Genomic DNA, 19,538 nt, shown 5'->3' with positions numbered 1-19,538 from the left:
TCCAGATTCACAGGCATGGCTTCAAGCTTCACACAAACAAGTTATTTCCATCAGCCCAGGTGTGGAAAGGCAGCCTGTCTTCTGAGCTGGGAAGTCAAATGAGTCTAGCTATGATCCGAAGTGCAACTTTCTCTTGTGTTCCATTTGCTACAGAAATAGAAAAATAGCAAACAAAACTATATCTAAGGAAATCATACCTTAACCATACTAGCCCGGTGTGCCCATGGGGAAGAACAGAGTCCTCCTTCTTTTCAAAATAATCTGCAAACCTAAAGCTAAAGAAGATATGTCTTAACCACACTAGCCCCATGTGCCACCAGAGAAGGACTTCTTCCCAGCACACCACTTCTTTTCACAACTTGCAATTCCCTTCTGTTGTTGTATGATGGCAGTCAGGGCTTCTCCTTGTTTAATCAAAAATCCCAGGCTGCTCAGCCTAACTGTTAGATGGGAATTTTTCCTTAACTAAACATTCATTTTTTACCCATTGGAAAATATCAATTCATCACAAATATCATTGGAAAGGTTTCTAGGTCTGGGATAGGACTGAGAGAAGTCAACAGTCCAGGGATTAGCGCTCTGAATCAGAGAAGGGAAGGACTTGAACTCTGGTGTCCCACATCCCCGATGAGTACACTAACCACTAAGCTGTTCCAAGGCAGGAGGTGAGTCTGTCTCCTCTCAGAAAAATGTCTGAAGGGATGAATTTTGTTCCAATATAGTGCAAAAACAAATTGCAAAGCTTCTATCCCCCCCTTGAAACTGAATTCTTGTTCTCCAGCCAGCCCAGCTTGGTAATAGTTTTGTGCAAGTTAAATAGACCAGACACGTTTGTTCCTGTTGGTATTTAATAGATATTAAAAAATGGAACAAAATAAACCAGCCCAATCTTTGTTTAGAGATATTTAAAGCTGCAGTCAAGACCAGACGTACAGAGAGGTAGTTTAACAGCTTAAGGTTTTAGAGCACTAAATGAAAATAGGCGCATCGTTGAAAGCATGGGTACTGTTACCTTTCCGAGCGCCATGAACATTTGGAGCGGGTGTGTTTGTAAGTGTCCCTTCGACAGGGGTCTAAAATCGCTGCCCATTTCTCTCCAGTTATTTCCCTACAGATTAGGCTTCAAGCAGAGGCTTTAGGAGGAGAAACGGTGCGGGTGGGCTCGGTGGTTGTACCTGGCGAGAAGGTGGGGTCAGGGAGCTGGTGACAGGGGGTGTCGGCCTGATCCCCCGCTCCTCACCCAGGGGCTGGGGCTGGGGCCTGGCGTGGGCCGGGGCCGGGGCTTCGTGGGGGCCCGGGGCCGGAGCCGGGGCCTGGAGTGGGCCGAGGCCGGGGCCTGGCGTGGGCCGAGGCCGGGGCCGGGCGGGGGGCGGCCGGGGGCAGGCGGCGGGCGGGCGGGCGGGCCCGGCGCCACCATGGACAGCTCACTGGGGCTCCCCGGCCCCGCCGCCGCCGCCGCCGCCCGCGGGAGCCCGCCCAGGCTCCGCCGGCCGCGCCGCCGCGGGATGCCCGCCGTGGGGAAGCGGGGCGAGAGGCAGGAGGGACGGGCTTCAGGGATTCAGAACTGCCCTCAGATTTGAAAATTATTCCTTTCGGTGTCTACTGGATTCTAGGAACCAGACAGAAGATCTGGCAAAACCCTCTGCAGTTCCTTTTTTTTTTTTTTTTTTTTCTTTTTTCTCCCCCTTTCCTTTCTCGAGCGCGTTAAATTAAATATTGTCTCGATAAACGGCGCATTGTGTCCAGAGCTGAACTTGGGGAGCTCCGGCCGCCTCTCGGGGGGCAGAGGCAGCTCTGCTCAGCTGCTCTGCCGTTGTGTAATAAAGGGGGGTCGTGTGCGCAGATGGAGTGCCACGAAACGGCTGGGGCTTGCTGATGGGGAGGGAAAAAAACGGTTTTCTCTTTCTCCTCAAGCGCTCTTTTGGCCCAATTAGAAGATTACACCACGGCGGACCTGGGCTGAGGATTTCCCCAGCCCATCAGAGGGGAGGAAGGCAACCCTTGGAGAGCAGGGGACAGCAGAGCGCAGCAGGGTTTAGGAGGAGCCTGCGCTAAAAACTCTGCCTAAAACTGCGAGCGATCGCCTTTGCTGCTAGCTGCCTGACAGCCGTGCCCTCAAGACCACCCGGGGAGCTTTGGGAAAAAAAAAAAAAAACACCACACAACCAAAAAACAAACCCCAACACACTGCGACTTCGCACCTCGCCTGCAGAGAGCTGCGCTTTGAACCTTGCTAGAGCTTCTGCAAGTGGCAGGGGCTTGCTGGTCCTCGCAGGACGAGCCCAGCGATCGCTGATCCGCCGCTCCCTTCCCTTCCCTTCCCTTCCCCGCCAGACTCTCAAGCAGTCAGCACGCCCGTGTTTTTTTGCTGAACACCATTTTTTTCCACCCTGGGAAGACTCGGGGAGGTTAAACTCTCCGTCTGAACCGAAGCCCTGGACGAGTGCAACTGAGGTTATAGAAATCCGGGAGGGGAAATGACGAAAATGCTTTATTGTGAATAAAACAAGAGGGAGGAGGGAGAGGCGGAACTTCACAAAGGTGAAGGATGGGAAGTTTGCAGAGCTGAGGATTTAGCCTGTCTCTGAGCACCGGGCGGGGGGTTAGTCATGATTTCCTTCTGTCTCTCCGAGCCTGCAGCGGCACCTCCTCCCCGGTTTAGCTGAACCTGTCCCACTTGTCGGCTTTTGCTTCGCTCTTGAGCGGCTTTTTGGGGGAGCCCGGTCACCCACCCACGCTCAGCCTCTGGCCCTATTCCCCGCTCGGGAATTCCATGCCAAACCTGGAACAGGGACTTATCTTCCTAGCCAAGCTCCCAGGTCAGCTTCCTCGTAGGAAAGCTGATTTATGCCTGTTTATACGTATGGAAAAAGGAGGCAGAAGCCAAGCGCGGCATCCCTCCAAAATCTCATTGTCTTTAAGGCGGGAAGAAGGGAGAAAGGGGAGGCAGAAAACCTAAAATGATAAGGTTTGCCTTGTCGCGGCGAGGAGGGCTTGACCCAAAAGGCAAACACAGGGTTTTACCTCACCTTCCCGCGGCTGAAGTTTTTTCCAGGTCCGACAAAACGTCCCGGCTGGGGGAAAACAACCGCAAACGCCTCTTCTTGGCGGGCAGCCCTGCCGCAACCGAGGCCCCGGCAGGTGAAACCCGAATAAAATTGTGTTTTTTCCCCGCTCCTAGACACGGGGCCAGCCGTGCCCGGGGGTGTCCCATGCGTGGAGCGATGCTTTGGCTGGACGGCGCGATTCCCCTCCCCACACCTGTGCCAAAGCATCGCTCCGCCGGTCCTTCCTCTCGTCCACACTCATCTTCTCACCCCAATTCCTTCCCCCCCCCCCCGCCCCCCCCGAGGCCAGGGGACACCCGGGGCCGGCAGGGAGGAGCAGCCGGGGCCGGCGGGGTGAGATGCTGCAGGTGGCGGCTGGTCCCTCCCGCTCCATCCTGCGGGGGGGGGGGGGGGGGGGGGGTCGGGGGAGGGGGGGGTGATGTTTAAACCCTGGTAGAGGGGATTTTTCACCCCGTCCTGCCACGGAGGAGGGCTCAGGCTTGCGGTGAGGCTAGGTACCAGGAGGAGTTTGCTCACGGGTTAAGCATTTGTGTAGGTGGCAGGAGAAAAAGCGCTGCGCCGGTTGTTGCAGATGACAGTCTTCAGGGGGGGGGGGGTGGAGACGGGGGGGGGGGCATGGTATCATGGTATGATAGTAAGTCTCCTAAACGGGTTTGGCACTGCTCAGTTCCTGCCATATTAGCAAAGCCATAGTTGGGTTGCATTTTTTTTTCTTCTCTTTTTTTTTTTTTTTTTTTTTTTCCAAGCCCACTGAGGCAGAGATGTGGCCAACTCAGCCATAGGAAGGTAGTTAGTGATGTCACAAGTTTGGTCTTTTCAATAAAAGCAATAGAGAAGGGTCTCCCTCACTATATATATTAGGAGAAGCTTCTGTTTCTCATAATAAAAAGAGCAGCAAGGGAGAAAAGCACCTGCTTTTCGCACCCTTTATTTAGCACTAATCTGTTGCAGGCAGAATAAAAACTGTAGGGCTGGATTTCTTTTGAAAAGTGTTACTTTTTTTGATTTATTTCCCTTTTTTTTTTTCTTTTTCTTAAGGATAGAACATAGTTTTGGAAGCGATTGCTGAGAAGATCAACCACTGTTGGCCAGGGTGATCTCTGAGAGGCACAGAGGGCTGTAACTCAAGGAAAAGGTGAAGTAATAAATTGTGAAGAAACTTCAGTATTCCAAGTTTATAAAGGCTATTTATTTTTCCTCAGTCTGTAAGGGTTGGGGTGGTTTTTTGGTGTTTTGGGCTTTTTTTTTTTTATTTCTGGGGGAAAGGAAATTCTAAAAAATATTTGATGGACGTCTTACCTTTAACATGAGCAACAGACCTATGAGTGTGTGGGGGCTGCTTTCAGGGGATCTCACAATTATTTTTAATTAGTCGAAAGGGCAGTGTAAATCAAAGAAGCCTATTAGCTATACATTTTAATTTATAGCCTACCAGGTGTTCAGGGAATTTATTTACAGCATAAACGATTTAATGTCTGCAGAATGATTTCTATTTCAGCTCTTATGTTTTCGGGTTTATTTGCCTGTGTGGTATGAGATCTGGCTAAGGAGCTGGCTTTTAAATTGTGGCAGCAAGTGTCGTTTATCGTAAAATAACCTGCAGGTAGAGAAATGGTTCGCTCTGCACCTCAACTTTCTCCAGAAAGCGTTCCTTAATGCGGGGAGAGGGTGAGAAGAAGCAACCAGCCGGCACACCTCGGGGTTTTGCTGCTGCTTTGGGGGGGGGGGGGGGGGGGGGGAGTGGTGGTGGTGGTGTTGTTGGGGAAGCGTTTGCTGTAAATCAGGCTGTCAGTGGCAGAAATCACCGACCCCTCCGTACCTGGGGACAGCGGCAGGTCTCTCCGGGGAGGTTTCGGCGGGGCGCGGAGTGGAGCTCCGCGGAGGAACCGCGACCGCGGAGGGCTGAGAGCTCCCGGGATGCGACCGGGACGGAGCCGGCGGCTCCAGGTGTTCGCTGCTGCCCTCCTGGGGAGCGTGAGCCTTGCAAAGTAGATCCCTTTCCAAAAGCCGCCGGGGGGTGGGAGCAAGGGGCACACTCCCCCCCCCCCCCCCCCCCCCCCCCCCCGGCTTTCTCCCTGCATTTTTCTTCCCAAGAGCCGGGGGCAGTTTCTTGCGCGGGCAGGCTGGATGAAGGGGCGGATTGTGTGTCACCTTTGGGTTTTAGAGAAGTGTTTTCCTGTGATGGAAAAAAAAAAAAAATGGGGGGGGGGGTGTCCCCGTCGGGGCGCAGGGGGCTGCCCTCGCTGCCCGCCTCGCCCGGCAGCGCAACCTGCCACAGATATTTGCAACGCCCCGGCCAGATTGACGGAGGGCGAAGTGGAAGGCGAGAGAGGGAGAGGAGGAGAAAACTTTCCACTAATTTACTTTTTTGGCCAGGAGCGCCTGTGTTCATAGACTGCGAGTCCTTCCCCCAGCCCTCCCCCTTAGCGCCCCCCCCTCCCCTTTACTAGCGTACAATTAACATCATTAAGGAATCAACCCTCCAGCTAATAGGGGAACTGCGACGAACAACGGTAGGTGTGTGAAAGGAAAGGCGGCAGCGGTCCTAGGTTGGGCTTTTGGGGGCTTGATCTAAAAAGTGCCCCCACTGAGTGGGGGGGATCCTCCTTGCCACTGTGCTGCGGCAGGGGAGGCGCTGACCCGGGGGTAAACACAGAAAGGGAGAGGTGGAGGGGGGGGAGTTGAAGGTTTGAGCCCGGCTGTAGAGGATGCGAAGAGCTTGGCCGGAGTCCTCAGGGTCTGCTGAGTGCGTGTGCTGTCGGGTGTTTCCCTTTCTTCGCTCCTTTTTGATTCCGGTCCCGGGACGCGCTGATTTCTAGTCTCTTTTTTTGGCTGGGGGTACCCCGCCGGGGCTCCCGCTCCCTCCGCACATGTTCCGAGGGCGCCATCTCTTTGCAAAACCCTCGCCGTCCTGCCGCAGGTCTCCCGGAGCCTCCTCCGGGGCGTGTGAACGCGGGCAGGCTCCAGCCCAAGGCAACCTGCGGGGCCAAGCATGTTGCCCAGCCCCTGACCGCCGCCCCCACCCCGGTGCCCCCGCTTCGCTTAGACCTCTCGGGCTCTCCAGCCGGGCAGCTTCAGTTCCCTTGCCCTGTCACGGCTGGGGACTCAACTTTCCGAAAGCAGAGGACGTGAACCTGACCTTTTTTTTTTTTTTTTTTTCAGAGGTATTCTTAAAGACAGATGTATAGATGCACCACCACCCCACCACCACCCACCCCCCCCCCCGCCCCTTGAATCTGTGTGTGTGTGTGACACTCTCCCCCAGCGTGTGTTTACAGAGAAGAGGGTCGCTGAGCTGAGTTTTGGGAATCTTTCCTTATCTGCAAACTAACCTAAAGCCCTGAGACAGCGGTTTAGCGGGCTGGAGCTGAACAGGGCTCGGGGAGACAAACGGCCGCGCTCTCTAGCCCGATTCAAACACGAGCGAGGTGATTTTTTTTAAGTGATACTGCGAGAGATCTCGCCTCGGGCAGCCAGAGACAGAGAGAGAGGGAGGGAGGGAAGGAGGGAGGGAGGGAGAGGCAGACAGCAAGGAGGGGAGAGAGACGGAGCGAAGTTTGGAAGAAGTGAGCCGCTGCCGAGAGCTCAGCAAGTTTGTTTTTCCTTCCCAGCCTCGGAGCTGGTAGAGCCGAGAGCGGGGACTGCTTGAGGACGGAGCTGGCGCATGTGTCCCTCGGGACTGATCTCCGTTTCCTTGCAGGTTTTAAGACCCGGAGGATACAATGTTCACTAAACTCTTCCAGCAGTGGAGTTTCGCCGTGTTTCTGCTGAGTTATTCCGTGCCCTCTTACGGGAGATCGGTAGAGGGGATCAGCCGCAGACTGTAAGTTTCTCTTGTTTTGTCGGTTTTGGGGTTTTGGGGTTTTTTTTTCTCCTTGCTTGGGTGATGGGGAGGGAGGTGGCCGGGCCCCCCGTCACGGGGAGCAGTCCCGGGGGGCGCCGGCAGCGCTCCCGGAGTGGCCCGGGGCTACCTGCCCCAGGTGAGATAGGCAGAAGGCGTTGGGAGCAAGGAAAGGGCACTTTGCCTCTGCCTGACCTTCTCAAGCTTTTGGGAAGGAGATGTCCAAGCCGAGGGTCTCTTCTTCCCTTGGGAGCAGCGGTGCAGCCGTGTGCTTGTCCGGCCGTTCCCGCGCACCTCTCCGTGCCCTGGGAGGGTCCTAGCAGGGAGCATCCCGTTTTATCAAACTGCTGTTTGCTACACTAAATAACATATACTTCTTCGGCACTGGCACGGAGCCAATATTGATAAGGGCAGGGGAAACATGCAGTAGCGAGGGTCATGGTGAAACTGAAGTAGTGAACGATTTCTTTGGACTTCTGCCACTTTAGCAAAAAAGAAAAAAAAAAAAAATCCAAAGCGAGTCCAGTATCTGACTTGGAGGCAGAAGCGTATTTTTTGATAAATGATAATGTAACTTAAGAGAGTCTGTTCAGGAAATGACCTTTTTGCTCCTTCCAAAATAATCAGCATGGTTTATACTAATACCCCCACGCAAAGTGCAGAAGAGAAGCCACTGGGCTGATGTAGGAGCAGCTGTCTCACACATCTAACTCACTGGCTTTCACTGGACTTGCATCAGATTTTCTAAGGAAGAAACACCTCAGCCACACTGTGGAGGGCTGTATTGTTACTATATTCAAAAGGAAGTCAGATTGGAGAGAGAGAGGGTTGGAAAATCCAATCACAACTTATAGGGAAACATGACACAGCAAACAATTTCAGATGGTTTTCCTTGTAAATGTTTTATTGCATACATAAGGACAAGATCTCCAAATAGCACTTCCTCTGCCATTTAAGCAACAAAAAAAAAAAATCCCCCAGGTGAAGTGACTTCAGACACACCTAAACTTTGGCAGCAGGCAGACAGCTATTACAAATCTCCTACAGCAAATTGTGTAGAACATGTTATTGCTGATAATGCCACAGCGTATTCTTCCCAGTCCATTAATGCTTAGCTGGTTTGTACTCCTTCAAACTATTGCTGAGATATTTCTTTCATCTGAGATCAGTTTCTTCTCTTTGGATACAGAGGAACCAAACTTTAGTTTCAGAAATAAAAAATTAAAATAATTGAAGTACAGTCAAATGCTGTTATTTTCTTGGCTAGGAACTCTGAACTGGATCTAAGCCAAAATTGTTTTTTTTAAAAATTTAGATTTGCTAAGAAATACTCTCCCTCTTTTTGAAGTTAGCATTGTTCTAACACTTGTTTTTAAAGGTCAGGATTAGAGGTCTTCCCAACATCCCCATTCTGTCCTGAGTGGGGAGAAAAAAAGTGGAAGCTAAACAGTCAAAATCCATTTCTCAGCTCCCTCTTTGCTACGGCATGTAAAACACACACGAGAAACCAGTCAGCTGTCAGTTAGTGGCATTCACGTAGTTTTGTTTGTGGGTACAGCACAAACACAGACACCACACTCAAACATGTGTCCTGTTTTAATATCACCACAAACCATTCCTAGAGTTAATGGTTAATAACTCACTTAAGCCTAGAGATGTTTTTTTTCAGTCAAAGTCTTAAACCAGTAACGGATGAAAATACTGAAGCACGTTATTATAGCCATGCAGAAATAATCAAAATGACATAGGCCTGGTTCTACAGACTTTACTGAGGCAAATCTCCCATGGAAAGCAATAGAAAATTGTCCCAAGAAAAGATTGCCAGACATATTATTTGTTATAGAAACGCTTTAGCTGCTAAAGAACTTCTGAGAAACCCAGTAATGCCTCAAAGTGAAATTAGATATTTTTATCAGCGTGCCCAGACACTGCAGCACCATGTCCCCAGATCTGTTCAAAATATTTTTCCTAACCCTGAGATAGGTTGAGCAGTTTTCACTCCCTTTGGAGCCAGTGGCAAGGGCGCTCAGTCTTGCAAAATCTAGACAGAGAGCTGACTGAATCCTTTCCAGTTACTTTGCTGAACTTATGATCAGACCCAGTGTGAATAGTCAAGGATAATAGCGGTTAAATAAGAGCAAGTCTCTGAGACAGAAAGTTGTTGCTTGAAGAATGTTGCCTCTCAGTGACGCTAGATATCTAGGGGAAAAAAATGAAGAAGGAATGTGCCTGAAAAGAGCAGCTTATCTGGAAGTACATGAAGTCAGGATAGTCACAAGTCATGGATTTCTACTTTTTTCCCCATAATGAGGCATTAAGTCTCGTGTGTGCATAGTGTACCCGGATAGAGTAATTAGTCTGGACACTCCAGACAAATCCAAACCATCAACATCCTTCTCTCAGAAGGGCCTACCACTTGGAAGCTTAGCATTTACTGTGCTTGGTTTGGGTACAGAATCTTATTCCTTGAATGAGAGGTGCATTTTATAGAAGGCTGGAAGGGACCTCTAGTGGGTCATCTTAACCCTAACAGCCTAATATTTTTTTACATATCGTACCCAATATGTGAATGCAATCATTCCAGTTTCCATTGCCTTCCTACTCCGTGTGTGGGGGTGATATTGTTGATATCTCCATTATGAAGCACTTCTTACATCAGCCTTCTTGGGCAAGTGCTTTTCCCTGATTTACAAACATAGGAGTTGTTTGAATAACTGAGGCAGAAGGTCAAAGAGATACGTATCTACCACATCTCTGTTTTAAGGAGATTTTTGATCTAGAGCATACAAAGGAAGTTGGTAGGCAAAATGTAATCCCTAAGTCTGGCTAAGTAATAAAAGTCATGTGAAATGTAACACTACGTAATGTTATACAATCATCTGGAATAGCAGAATGTTATTTGGGGCCAGACTTGATGCTAAATATCATACAGACGTTTAAACAGAAACCCACCCTCTTTGGCACACTGACCCCTCGCACGTCAATCCCTGCATTATTTTGGAAATGCATACTCACTCAAGATGTAGACCTTGTAATGCTCTTTGACTGCCTTGTGTGTACTGGAACCAAATCCTTAGGTTTCAGCTCTGTAAAATGGAATAGCTTTTCAGTCAAGAGTACTTTAATAGCAGGCTTTAGAGATTCAAGATTTTGTCACAGTGGGTAAATTGACCAAATACACATTACAGGATTAAGGCAGCTTTAGGTTGACTGTGATAAAAGGAATAATCCTTGGTAGTTTACAAGAGGCAGTAGGAAAGCTTTGCTCATCACATGAGGCATACTGTTTTAGACTCAGTAAAGCACTGAGATTTTGTATGCTTTTCATAAACTAGAGTAGTGAAAGGAGAGCTGCATTTCCCATGCAAATATCCTGGGAAAATAGATTACTGAAGCTAGGAATGTAACGTGAGCAACAATGGACAGCTCGACAAGCTGTGCCACTCCGAGGAGTCCAAGGTACTAGTTTTATTAGTGTACTTGCAAATCTGACTGACCTTAATGAGAAGGTTGTTAGAAATGGCTATTGGAGAGCTTCAGGGAGTGCACTGGTCAAAAAAATTCTCCTGGAGGAGATCTTGAGCTTGCGTGAATGGTCACAGTTGCACCGACGAGGAAGGAACAATGTGGGTTCAGCTCAGCATTATCACATTGCATTTTTGCTTAGGGACATTGAGTGGAAGGGCATAAAATATTTCCCTAAAGCCTGAAGTTGTCCTGATTTTGGGATGCTTAAAACATAGACAATGCTTGGTCAAATGTGTGCTCACAAACCTGAGTATATGTAGGCCTGATTTTGAGCAAGCATCCCTACTGAATGACTTCATGCCAAAACAGCAGTCATCTTTCAGTGTCATTGTGGAATGAGGGAAAGCTTCTGTTTGAATTTTACACTAATAGAGACACAGCATCACTTGAACCCATCACTTGAACCCAATACTCAAAAAACGCAGCTCTACAAAGACAAACAATGAGGGGGATACTCTTAAACCAATGCTACTTGAAGTCGTCGATTTCAAATAACTCTACTGTTGTTTAATCACAAATCTAAAGAATTTGGCTGAAGGGACTGAGAAAGATCAGTTGCAGAACACTCCCAATCATCCAGCATGTTGTCTTTGTCCACCGCATTTTGAAACGTGATAATGTAGCAGGGTAACTAGGTATGGGTCGGAAGGAAGGAATATTATGTGTTCTCTCCCATTTCACCCACATGCAGAAACAACTGCTTATCCAGCTAACTGACCAAATGATTATACGACAGGCAAGGCAGTGAATTCATTTTCTTTGGCCAGTAAGAATCCAGTCACATGCAGTACCCTGATGCAAGATGAGAGGCTACATAGCCAATCTGCACACTGAAGTAGGGCAGTTGGAAGGATAAACTGTATTATAGCATTCATGGGAACACAGCTAAAATCCCAGCTCGTGCTCTTTCTGTGGTTCACAGTGCAGCTGTGCGTCTATCCCACACCAAGGAAAAAGCATGTATTTTCTCACGGTTATTTATTATCCAGGTGCCACTTGTATCTTCTTTCCTCAGATGTTTCATACCTTCTTTGCCAGTACAATATCTCTAAAAGACAGAGAGCTAACCATCTCCCTGTTCCTCGAAAACAAGACAGAGGTTAGTGAACCAAAAGGTCACGAACTCGGGAGAAGTAGCAGAGACCCACTCAAACAAACCAGGATGCTCTTGAAGAAGATCCAGTGAAGAGGGCTACCATAAAACTCAGAGAGCACAGCAGACGAGAAATTTGGCCCCAAAAGATCATGCTCAAAGGAATACTAGAAAGGCTTCTAAAACCATAATTAGACACAAGTGGCCAAGCAGTAAAATCAACGGGACTGGCTGAGGCTCATCTCTGCTGATGCTCAGGCTGCCTCTCTGGATACCTCGTTATGGACTGAAGTGCCTATGTTTTAGGCACCCAAATTTGAACATTTTTCCATTACGCTCCTACAATTACACTTATTTAAATTTAGAAGTGAAATGCACTTTGATGTACTTATTTATGTTTTTGAAGTACATGACTGAGCAGAAGGAAATTATTAGACTGATGTTGTATAAACACTGCTTCCGGACTCAGTGCAAGTACTTGTTACTGCTTCTCTTGCTCGACTGCAGTGCTCCGTTATCTGACCCTTTAGTTTTCCCATCTCTGACAACTGTCATCCTGCTTTTACTGCCTGAAGTGTGATATATTAAGAGTTGTAATGCTTTCCTAGAACAGAGCAGTGACTAATCCAACTCCAGGTCCAGTGGTGTGTGATCAGTCAGCTGAGAATTATTACCCACTTAGGTCTTTCCCTTCTCTGTGGGGAGCAGCAACTCTCAGGAGCAGGACTTGCTCCAGCAGTCTGACTTAACTGGATGTCTCCAAGCCTGAGAGCTGGTACACAGTCACTGTGGCCACCACTGCCAGAGGAGAGAGGAGTTCTGCCAAGTACTGGGCAATAACCAAATCCTAAATGTTTTTTTCCCCCTCCCCTCTTCTCTTTCTTTAGCAAACGGGCTGTATCAGAGCACCAGCTATTGCATGACAAGGGCAAGTCAATCCAAGACTTACGAAGAAGAATATTCCTTCAAAATTTAATTGAAGGTGTCAACACTGCAGAAATCCGTGCAACTTCAGAGGTTTCACCTAACCCTAAGCCTGCTACCAACACGAAGAACTACCCTGTCCGATTCGGTAGTGAAGATGAGGGCAGATACCTAACTCAGGAGACAAACAAATCACAGACCTACAAGGAGCAGCCCCTGAAGGTATCGGGGAAGAAAAAGAAAGCAAAGCCTGGAAAACGTAAGGAACAAGAGAAGAAAAAGAGGCGAGCCCGCTCGGCTTGGCTAAATTCTGGCATGTATGGAAGCGGTGTGACCGAGAGCCCACTCTTGGACAACTCTGTTACTACACATTATCACACTTTAAGGTAATTCTGCTATATCCTTTTGGGGGGCATACCATGTATTTACTGAAATTGTTACCCTTCGGTGTGAGAGGCCAAGGCCTCACTCAAACCTGGAGTAATAGCACACCTTTATGCTCAAAACTGGGCCACAGCTTTCCAAGCAGTGCACAGTCTCAAGGTACTTTCTGGAGGTAAGTAAGTACCCTTTCCCCTTTCCACTGGTGACAAAGTCTTTCTTTCCCGTGACAAACAATTCAAGTAAACCACTTATTGCCACAATGAGCTTCCTGAAGCTGAGTGAGTAGTAAGTAAAGTTATTTCTGCAAAAAGAAAGCACATCATAGCCATTAAAATTTCCTTTCCTGTTTTAACCGTAGTGTCTCTCATGTCAGGTCTTGGTCCCACACTTGGGCCTCAGCAGATTGAAAGCTTCAAGTTTTATTTAAGGCTCTGCATCTATAAAATGGTGAAGTTTTCTTTCCTCCCTCTCAACGCCTCCCCTTTTTGGCAACTTTCCTACCCTTACTTTACAGTTTTTCATTTTACTGTTTAACCTTAGGGGAGAACACGGAAAATTTCTCTCTTAGTAATATCTGCAAACAACGCAGACCAGCCTTTCGCCATAAAATTTTCCCTGCCATTAGGACTTTTTAATTCAGCTCCATCTTTTTGCCAGCTCGTGAAACAATTACGTTGCTGCCGAAAAATGTTGAGCATTGGTTTTGGAGAGAGACGTGCTTCCCTCATGTATGACAATGAGGCGGTTTCAGGGCAGCGGTGAGCTGGAGACTTCAGCCTAGGTAACCCAAGTGATTCATCCTCTTGCAGTCATCTCAGCCGGAGTGGAAGTCTGCACACTTGCAGACAAAGGCAAGGAATTCACTCCTCAGTTCTCCTCAGATGTTTGCATTCTCAAGAGCAAAAACCCCACCCTTTCCTGTCACTTTGACAGAATAGGGGCATAAGAGAAGTGTCACTTGCTCACAGTAAATCCCTTAGAAAGAGACACCAGCTGTGGGATTTACTAAAATCCAGTCCTGGGTTAAGCTTTGCAGGCCACAGTTTGCAACGTGCTCCATCACCTCAACTTCTGCTGGAATCTACATGAGTTACCAGCACTTGGGGCTAGGCATTCGGTGTCCTGGACCACAAACCAGTTAGCATGGCTGTAGCAGTTAGTAGTGAAGTAGGAAAGGCTGGTTTGTCTTAGGACAAACTTAGGGAAGGCACACTCTGGGACTCCGGTCAGGAGATGCCTGGCGTTCCAACAGCTCTTAAGGAACTGTGGTGGCCAGTAAATAACACTTGTTTTCGGCACACAGAAATCTTGAATTTAGGGAAAAAACTTCCTAGGGCATTTCAACTGTCATTTCTTTTTCTTACTACTCTGTCTTTGGTTGTATATCCAATGGGATATGTGAAAGAATTACAGGTACAATCCTGTTGATTTTCCTAGTTCAGCCTTTCTGTTTCAAGTACGGTTGGATGGCTGAAGGCAGTCGGCGTGACTGTGGAGTCCAGACTGCTGAAGGCAGTCTAGCTTTACCTTACTGATATTATTGCCCAAGATGCAGTATTTCTCCAGGGCAAGAAACAGATTCCTAAAGAGACCTATATTCTAAATACTTAATTGAAGATGATTAAACAAAAAGCAGCCATAAAACAGGAAAACGAAATTCCTCCTTCACAAGTACAGAGAATAATATGCTGGTTCAGCTCTTAAGAGACTGCTGGTGTATGAGCTTGTAGTTATCCCAGTAGGCTGGCAAAAGATGTAATTTCTAAACTTTAAATGAAAGCAAGTCCCAACTCCCTGACACGTACTTTAGACAGGGGGAGTCAGGTTCAAGGCAGTTGTCTCCGCAGTTGCTGGAGCACGGTGGGCAAGCACATTTTAGATGGAGGGATGGGCACATCTGAGTGAGGCTGATTCCTCAGCTGTACCGAGCTGAGTCAGGAACTTCTACTCTATCTGCTGGTGGAGGGCAAGGAAGGTGAGTGCAGGCAGGATTTCCTGCTTCACCAGGAGAAGCTGCTTTTGTAGCACCCCTAAGGCCAGCCTTGCGAGAAGCATCATTACTTTACAGTGAAGAAGTGGATATGCATAATGCAGCAGGGTAAATGTCAAGGAAGTGCAAAGATAAGCTTTATTCACGCTTTTCGCTGTATCTTTGCGCTTTTCTGCTCAACACACTGAATTAAAATTCTTGTAGCAGTTCCCTCTGCCCAACCTTGATCCCAAAATTTTGGGTTTAGGTCAGAAAGAAGACCAAAAATAATGTGCTCCCTAGATCTTTTGACTTACTACAGGAAGTATCTCATAAAAGAAGCCAGTCTTGCAAAATCTGGGACCAAATCACAGAAAGCAGCTTGCAAGTAGTCATTAGCACAGAGCCCATTGTCAAGATGTGGCTTAGCTTAAACTCTGAAACAAAGCCTAAAATCCAAGACAAATTGAAACTGTCACCCTCTTAAATATAGGTCTGTGTGGGGCAGATACACATATACAGTCACGTTGTATGAATTGTGCATCATTATTATACATACTGTGTTATAGCCTGAACACACCCTAGTACTACTAGTTAATTATTAAGGAGCTTCATGCTAGCATTTCCATTCCAGGCACTTAAAACACTCTTTCTCATGGACGTTCCAACTATATTCCCATTCCAATTCGATTAAGCTGTTATTACCTAATTTCCTAAGAAACCTTTCAAATGAGTAAACTCCCTAATGTTAAACGTAGTCTCATTTCCAATGTGCACATTAAAACCCCCTCTCAAACGCTCAAGGATTTGGGTTTTTTTTTTTGTGTGTCTCACGCCCACACACGTCTGCCATGTGGAACTCTACCCACAGTCCAGCAACAGAGCGAATCCTGCTCCATCCCGTAGCTATGCATTCCACCCTATAGCTGTTTCCCAGGGAACCAACATGCATTACAGAAATGTGCTGTTGACAGGGACAGAAGGGAAAAAAGCCCAACCCAACCCTTCAGCATTTCCTGCAGCACCGCTAAGAAGTAACTTAAAATAATGGTGTGGTATAAGTAAAATACTGACAGGGTAGGAGCAGCCGCTGCTTTTGTTCTCATGCTCACATGGAAGGGAGGAGTAGAGAACTCACACCAATCTGCCAGCATCCCGTAGAAAACTCCCAAATCTTAGGACCATATACAGCTGACTCCTTCAGCTCGGGCTGAATGCAACAGGAGTCAGAGCTTAACACTACAAGATGCTCGTTTTCTTTCAGGACCAAGCTCTTTGGCTCACAGAGGGGAAGTTTCAGGTTTATAGTCTTTTCATTGATTCAAGCACTTGAAGTCACACGCTATCAAGGGTCTGTTCACCTGAAGACCTGAGCAGCCTTTACTGCATATACTCGTGTACATGACACCACAGAAATATATACCTCTAAGATGAACAGGTGGCCTGTCGGTGGGAAAGATAAAGCAAATAAGCCCCGTGAGACTGTTCTAATCAGAAGCCTGGCATCCCACCCAAGCAGTTAACACAGCAGGGCCATGACTGCCACAGCATCCAATAAGGACCTTCTGTTTCTGATATTCAAAACAATTTTCTCATTTCTCCAACTGTATTTTTTAAGTTTAAACACTTGGCATATTTATTATAGGTTGATACAATTTTTCTACCTGTAGTGCTGAGGAATCTTCTCGCATGAGGCTCTAAAGAAAACCAAAACTCCTTCCTATTTCTCTGAGTATACAATATATCAGAATAGATGGCCTCAGTGCCGTGACAAACTGCAGGTCTTCATACTGCTAGATGAGATGCACTGAAGAAAATATAGTAGAGGTCTTGAAAAGATGTCGAAAACTGTACAATTGTTAAACAGGTCCTATTATTGCAGATGTTCACTAGCGAGGTATACCCATTATAGTCTGTGGCACTCTTGCTATTAATTTTATGTCCACGTATTTGACGTGAAAATTAAATTTTTCTATTTTTCCTGTCCTTTTTTTCTCTGCAGGAGGCGCTGACATTTTCAGCAAGAGATTTTTGGAAGACGTATTGCAGTATTCTGTAATAGTGAACGTATGGGAAGTATTAAAATATTTATTACCTGTAAATATTGTAAATGCTCAGAATAAAACCTTTTTCCCCCATTGCTCTCTGAAACTGCACATTTGGTTATTGTGAATTTTCCTTTTTTTTTTTTTTTTTTTGGCTAAGGCTAAGACAATTATTATTGTCACATTTACCATAATTTATTTTGTTGACTGGTGTATTTATTTTGTGAACGTATCTTGGTGCTGCTGACTTTCTATATTTTTTGTAACATAATGCACTTTAGATATACATATCGAGTACATTGATAACTGACATAAAATGTTCCTGTTTTGTGGTTGACTTCAATGAATGCCTACATACAATTGTTCAAACTGATTTTCCTTTGTGCATGTATAATAGCAGTATTTTAAAATTTGTAAAGAATGTCTAATAAAATATAATCTAATTAAACCATGACTCAGAGGGAAAAATGTGTCCTTTAGGAATTTCAAGGGCAGGAATACTATTTTTTTCTTTACTACATTTGAAAATCGTTTTAAATTTAATGTGTTTACATTGGTTCAAACTCCCACATTTTCACATTAGCTTTTACTTAAAAATCACTCAGACCATATTTTGTTCCAGTGGTCTATTTTAAGTCAGCTAAGCTGCTGAACAACCTGGGGGTACTGTCATAGAGCTCAGACCCTGCTGCAGGGAAAGCACGATTCCCAACCTTTCCAGCCCCCAGCCCTGCAAAAGCTGAAGCATTACACCCTCTGAATGAGAGGATGTGAAAAGCAGCCCCAGGGGATGCATCACTTTACACTCTTGGAAGGTGCTCACATGTCACACCCCATAGTCTTGTTCAAAAATAAGACAGATGCTCAGCGTCCTCGGCTCCCACCAACTTACTCAAAGATGCAAATGTCTACCACATGAGTAGAATCTCAGCTCTTTGTGCTTTGCGACCACCTTATGTTGATGTGAGGTGGGGGGAAAAAAGTGTTTCCTGGGTGAATATATAAAGGAAAGAAAAAATATAAAATACAAATATAAAAAATATAAAGAAAAACCATCACTAGGTACTGTTGCGTTGCTTGAATAACTTTTCCTCTCCTACCACAAAGATGCCTCACATGGCTCTGTTTCCAAAAAACATCTGCATTAATTTTACTTCTGTCTTATACCCATAGATAATTGCAGTTAAGGGGGAGACCACCTTCATTACTTCATGGCCACAGGCTGAAGAAAACAGCAGAAAAAAAATTATGATGTATCACTTTTTTTAAAGTGAACATACGAGTCCTGCTTCCTATCCCTTTCGCTACCACCCACATGTTAATCGCAGCAGCTGCTGTGGGGGCAACCTGAATAAAAGAGATTGTTTCACGGAGATATCTGTACTTTGTAAAATCCTACTGAATTTCCTCTGTCTCACTCCTTTAACATCAGCAACATCAGAAAAATGCAAGCATGGAAAAATAAATTGCAAATCCTGGGAATTTTAAGATAGTTCTTGTAATTGTTGCTCCATTCTGTAGCTGCCAAGCTTTTCTTTTTTATTCTTCTTTTTTTTAAGTGCCATCTTTTTCCATTGCCAAAGTACAGCCATCATATAATATAAAACAGATGTATTTCTGCTCTCTACCCAATCTTGTAGAAAGCTACCTCCAAGAAAGCACTAAAAGCAAGAAGACTTGAGAAAAACTTACCCATCCTCCTCCATCCACTTCTCCAAAGTGTGAAATTCAGCGCTTCATTATGTCCAGTTAATTACTACAGCCACAAAGCACATGCACATCGTTTCCTTTTCAGATGAAAAATATTATACATGATGAAACATAGCACAACTTCAGGGCTGCATTAAAGAAAAAGGCATGGTTCCTACACATTTTCAACTTGGCCTCTTTGCACATCCTGCCTATTTATAGTATCCAGCTAATGCTTGGATTTATACAACTGAAGTTAACTGCAGTACATTCAGATGATTTTGTATCTCAGGATTACCAGCAAATCCCAGCTGGAACTAAAAACTAAAGCTACGGTGGGCAGAGGTAATTTATCTTCATCAGAAAGGATGATCCTTGGCAGACATGGGGCCCAAAGAGCATAAAACAAAACCATACACTCGAACGCTAAACCTTGGCTCCATAGGACTGGCTACTTCATAAGAGGAGGCCTGATTTTGAAGTGCCTCCAGTCTCCCCCATATCTTTCCACTGTCCATTAAGGACTTGTAATCTTTTCCTAGTTACTATACGTAAAATTTGAGATTGTAGCAAATTTAAGCAAAAGTCCCATTTTTCTTAAAGACCTTTACACGAGGCTGTCCATGGATCCTGTGGTGCAAAGATTATGGTTTGAAAATCACTGCTGCAGACTGTTGGATTTAACTCTGAAAAGCTGAATGAAAGTTTTTTTGAGCTTTCAGCTTTACAGGAAAATAAATCCTGAAGACCTCTATTTCTGAGACAAACTACAGCAGCTTTGCCTCCCTAACTGTGGGGGCTAAAATCTTCTAGAGATTCCAGTTTCTCAGACAGTTCATCCCAAATGATTCAACTTGTCTCAAAGACCCTGCAGTAATCAGGACTGATATATCCCGAAATATCCTGATATTTTCTGATATACATGACATCAAATGTAAGAGGAGAAAAAAAAATGGTGCTGGAGCTTCAACCTTTGCATTGTATGACCTCTTGGAAA

The 19,538-nt window shown here is 46.1% G+C and overlaps 1 protein-coding gene across 2 annotated transcripts; it reads left to right on the top strand.

The window, feature by feature from the left end:
* Positions 1-3,537: 3,537 nt before the first annotated feature.
* On the top strand, positions 3,538-17,168 carry PTHLH (parathyroid hormone like hormone). Of its 2 annotated transcripts, none has more exons than XM_074825288.1 (4): positions 3,538-4,203; positions 6,769-6,891; positions 12,418-12,840; positions 16,810-17,168. In XM_074825288.1, the coding sequence occupies exons 2-4, from the start codon at positions 6,791-6,793 to the stop codon at positions 16,817-16,819; spliced, it is 534 nt and encodes a 177-aa protein (XP_074681389.1). In that variant the 5' UTR covers positions 3,538-4,203; positions 6,769-6,790; the 3' UTR covers positions 16,820-17,168. The 2 variants fall into 2 exon arrangements, with proteins under 2 accessions (XP_074681389.1, XP_074681390.1); XM_074825289.1 differs by lacking the exon at positions 3,538-4,203 and adding an exon at positions 6,412-6,496.
* Positions 17,169-19,538: the final 2,370 nt, after the last annotated feature.

This window comes from Strix aluco, chromosome 5 (genome assembly GCF_031877795.1).
Source record: "Strix aluco isolate bStrAlu1 chromosome 5, bStrAlu1.hap1, whole genome shotgun sequence".
Classification (NCBI taxonomy): Eukaryota; Metazoa; Chordata; class Aves; order Strigiformes; family Strigidae; genus Strix; species Strix aluco.
Note: the sequence above shows the minus strand (reverse complement) of the source record. Positions and strands in the feature narration are given on the sequence as shown.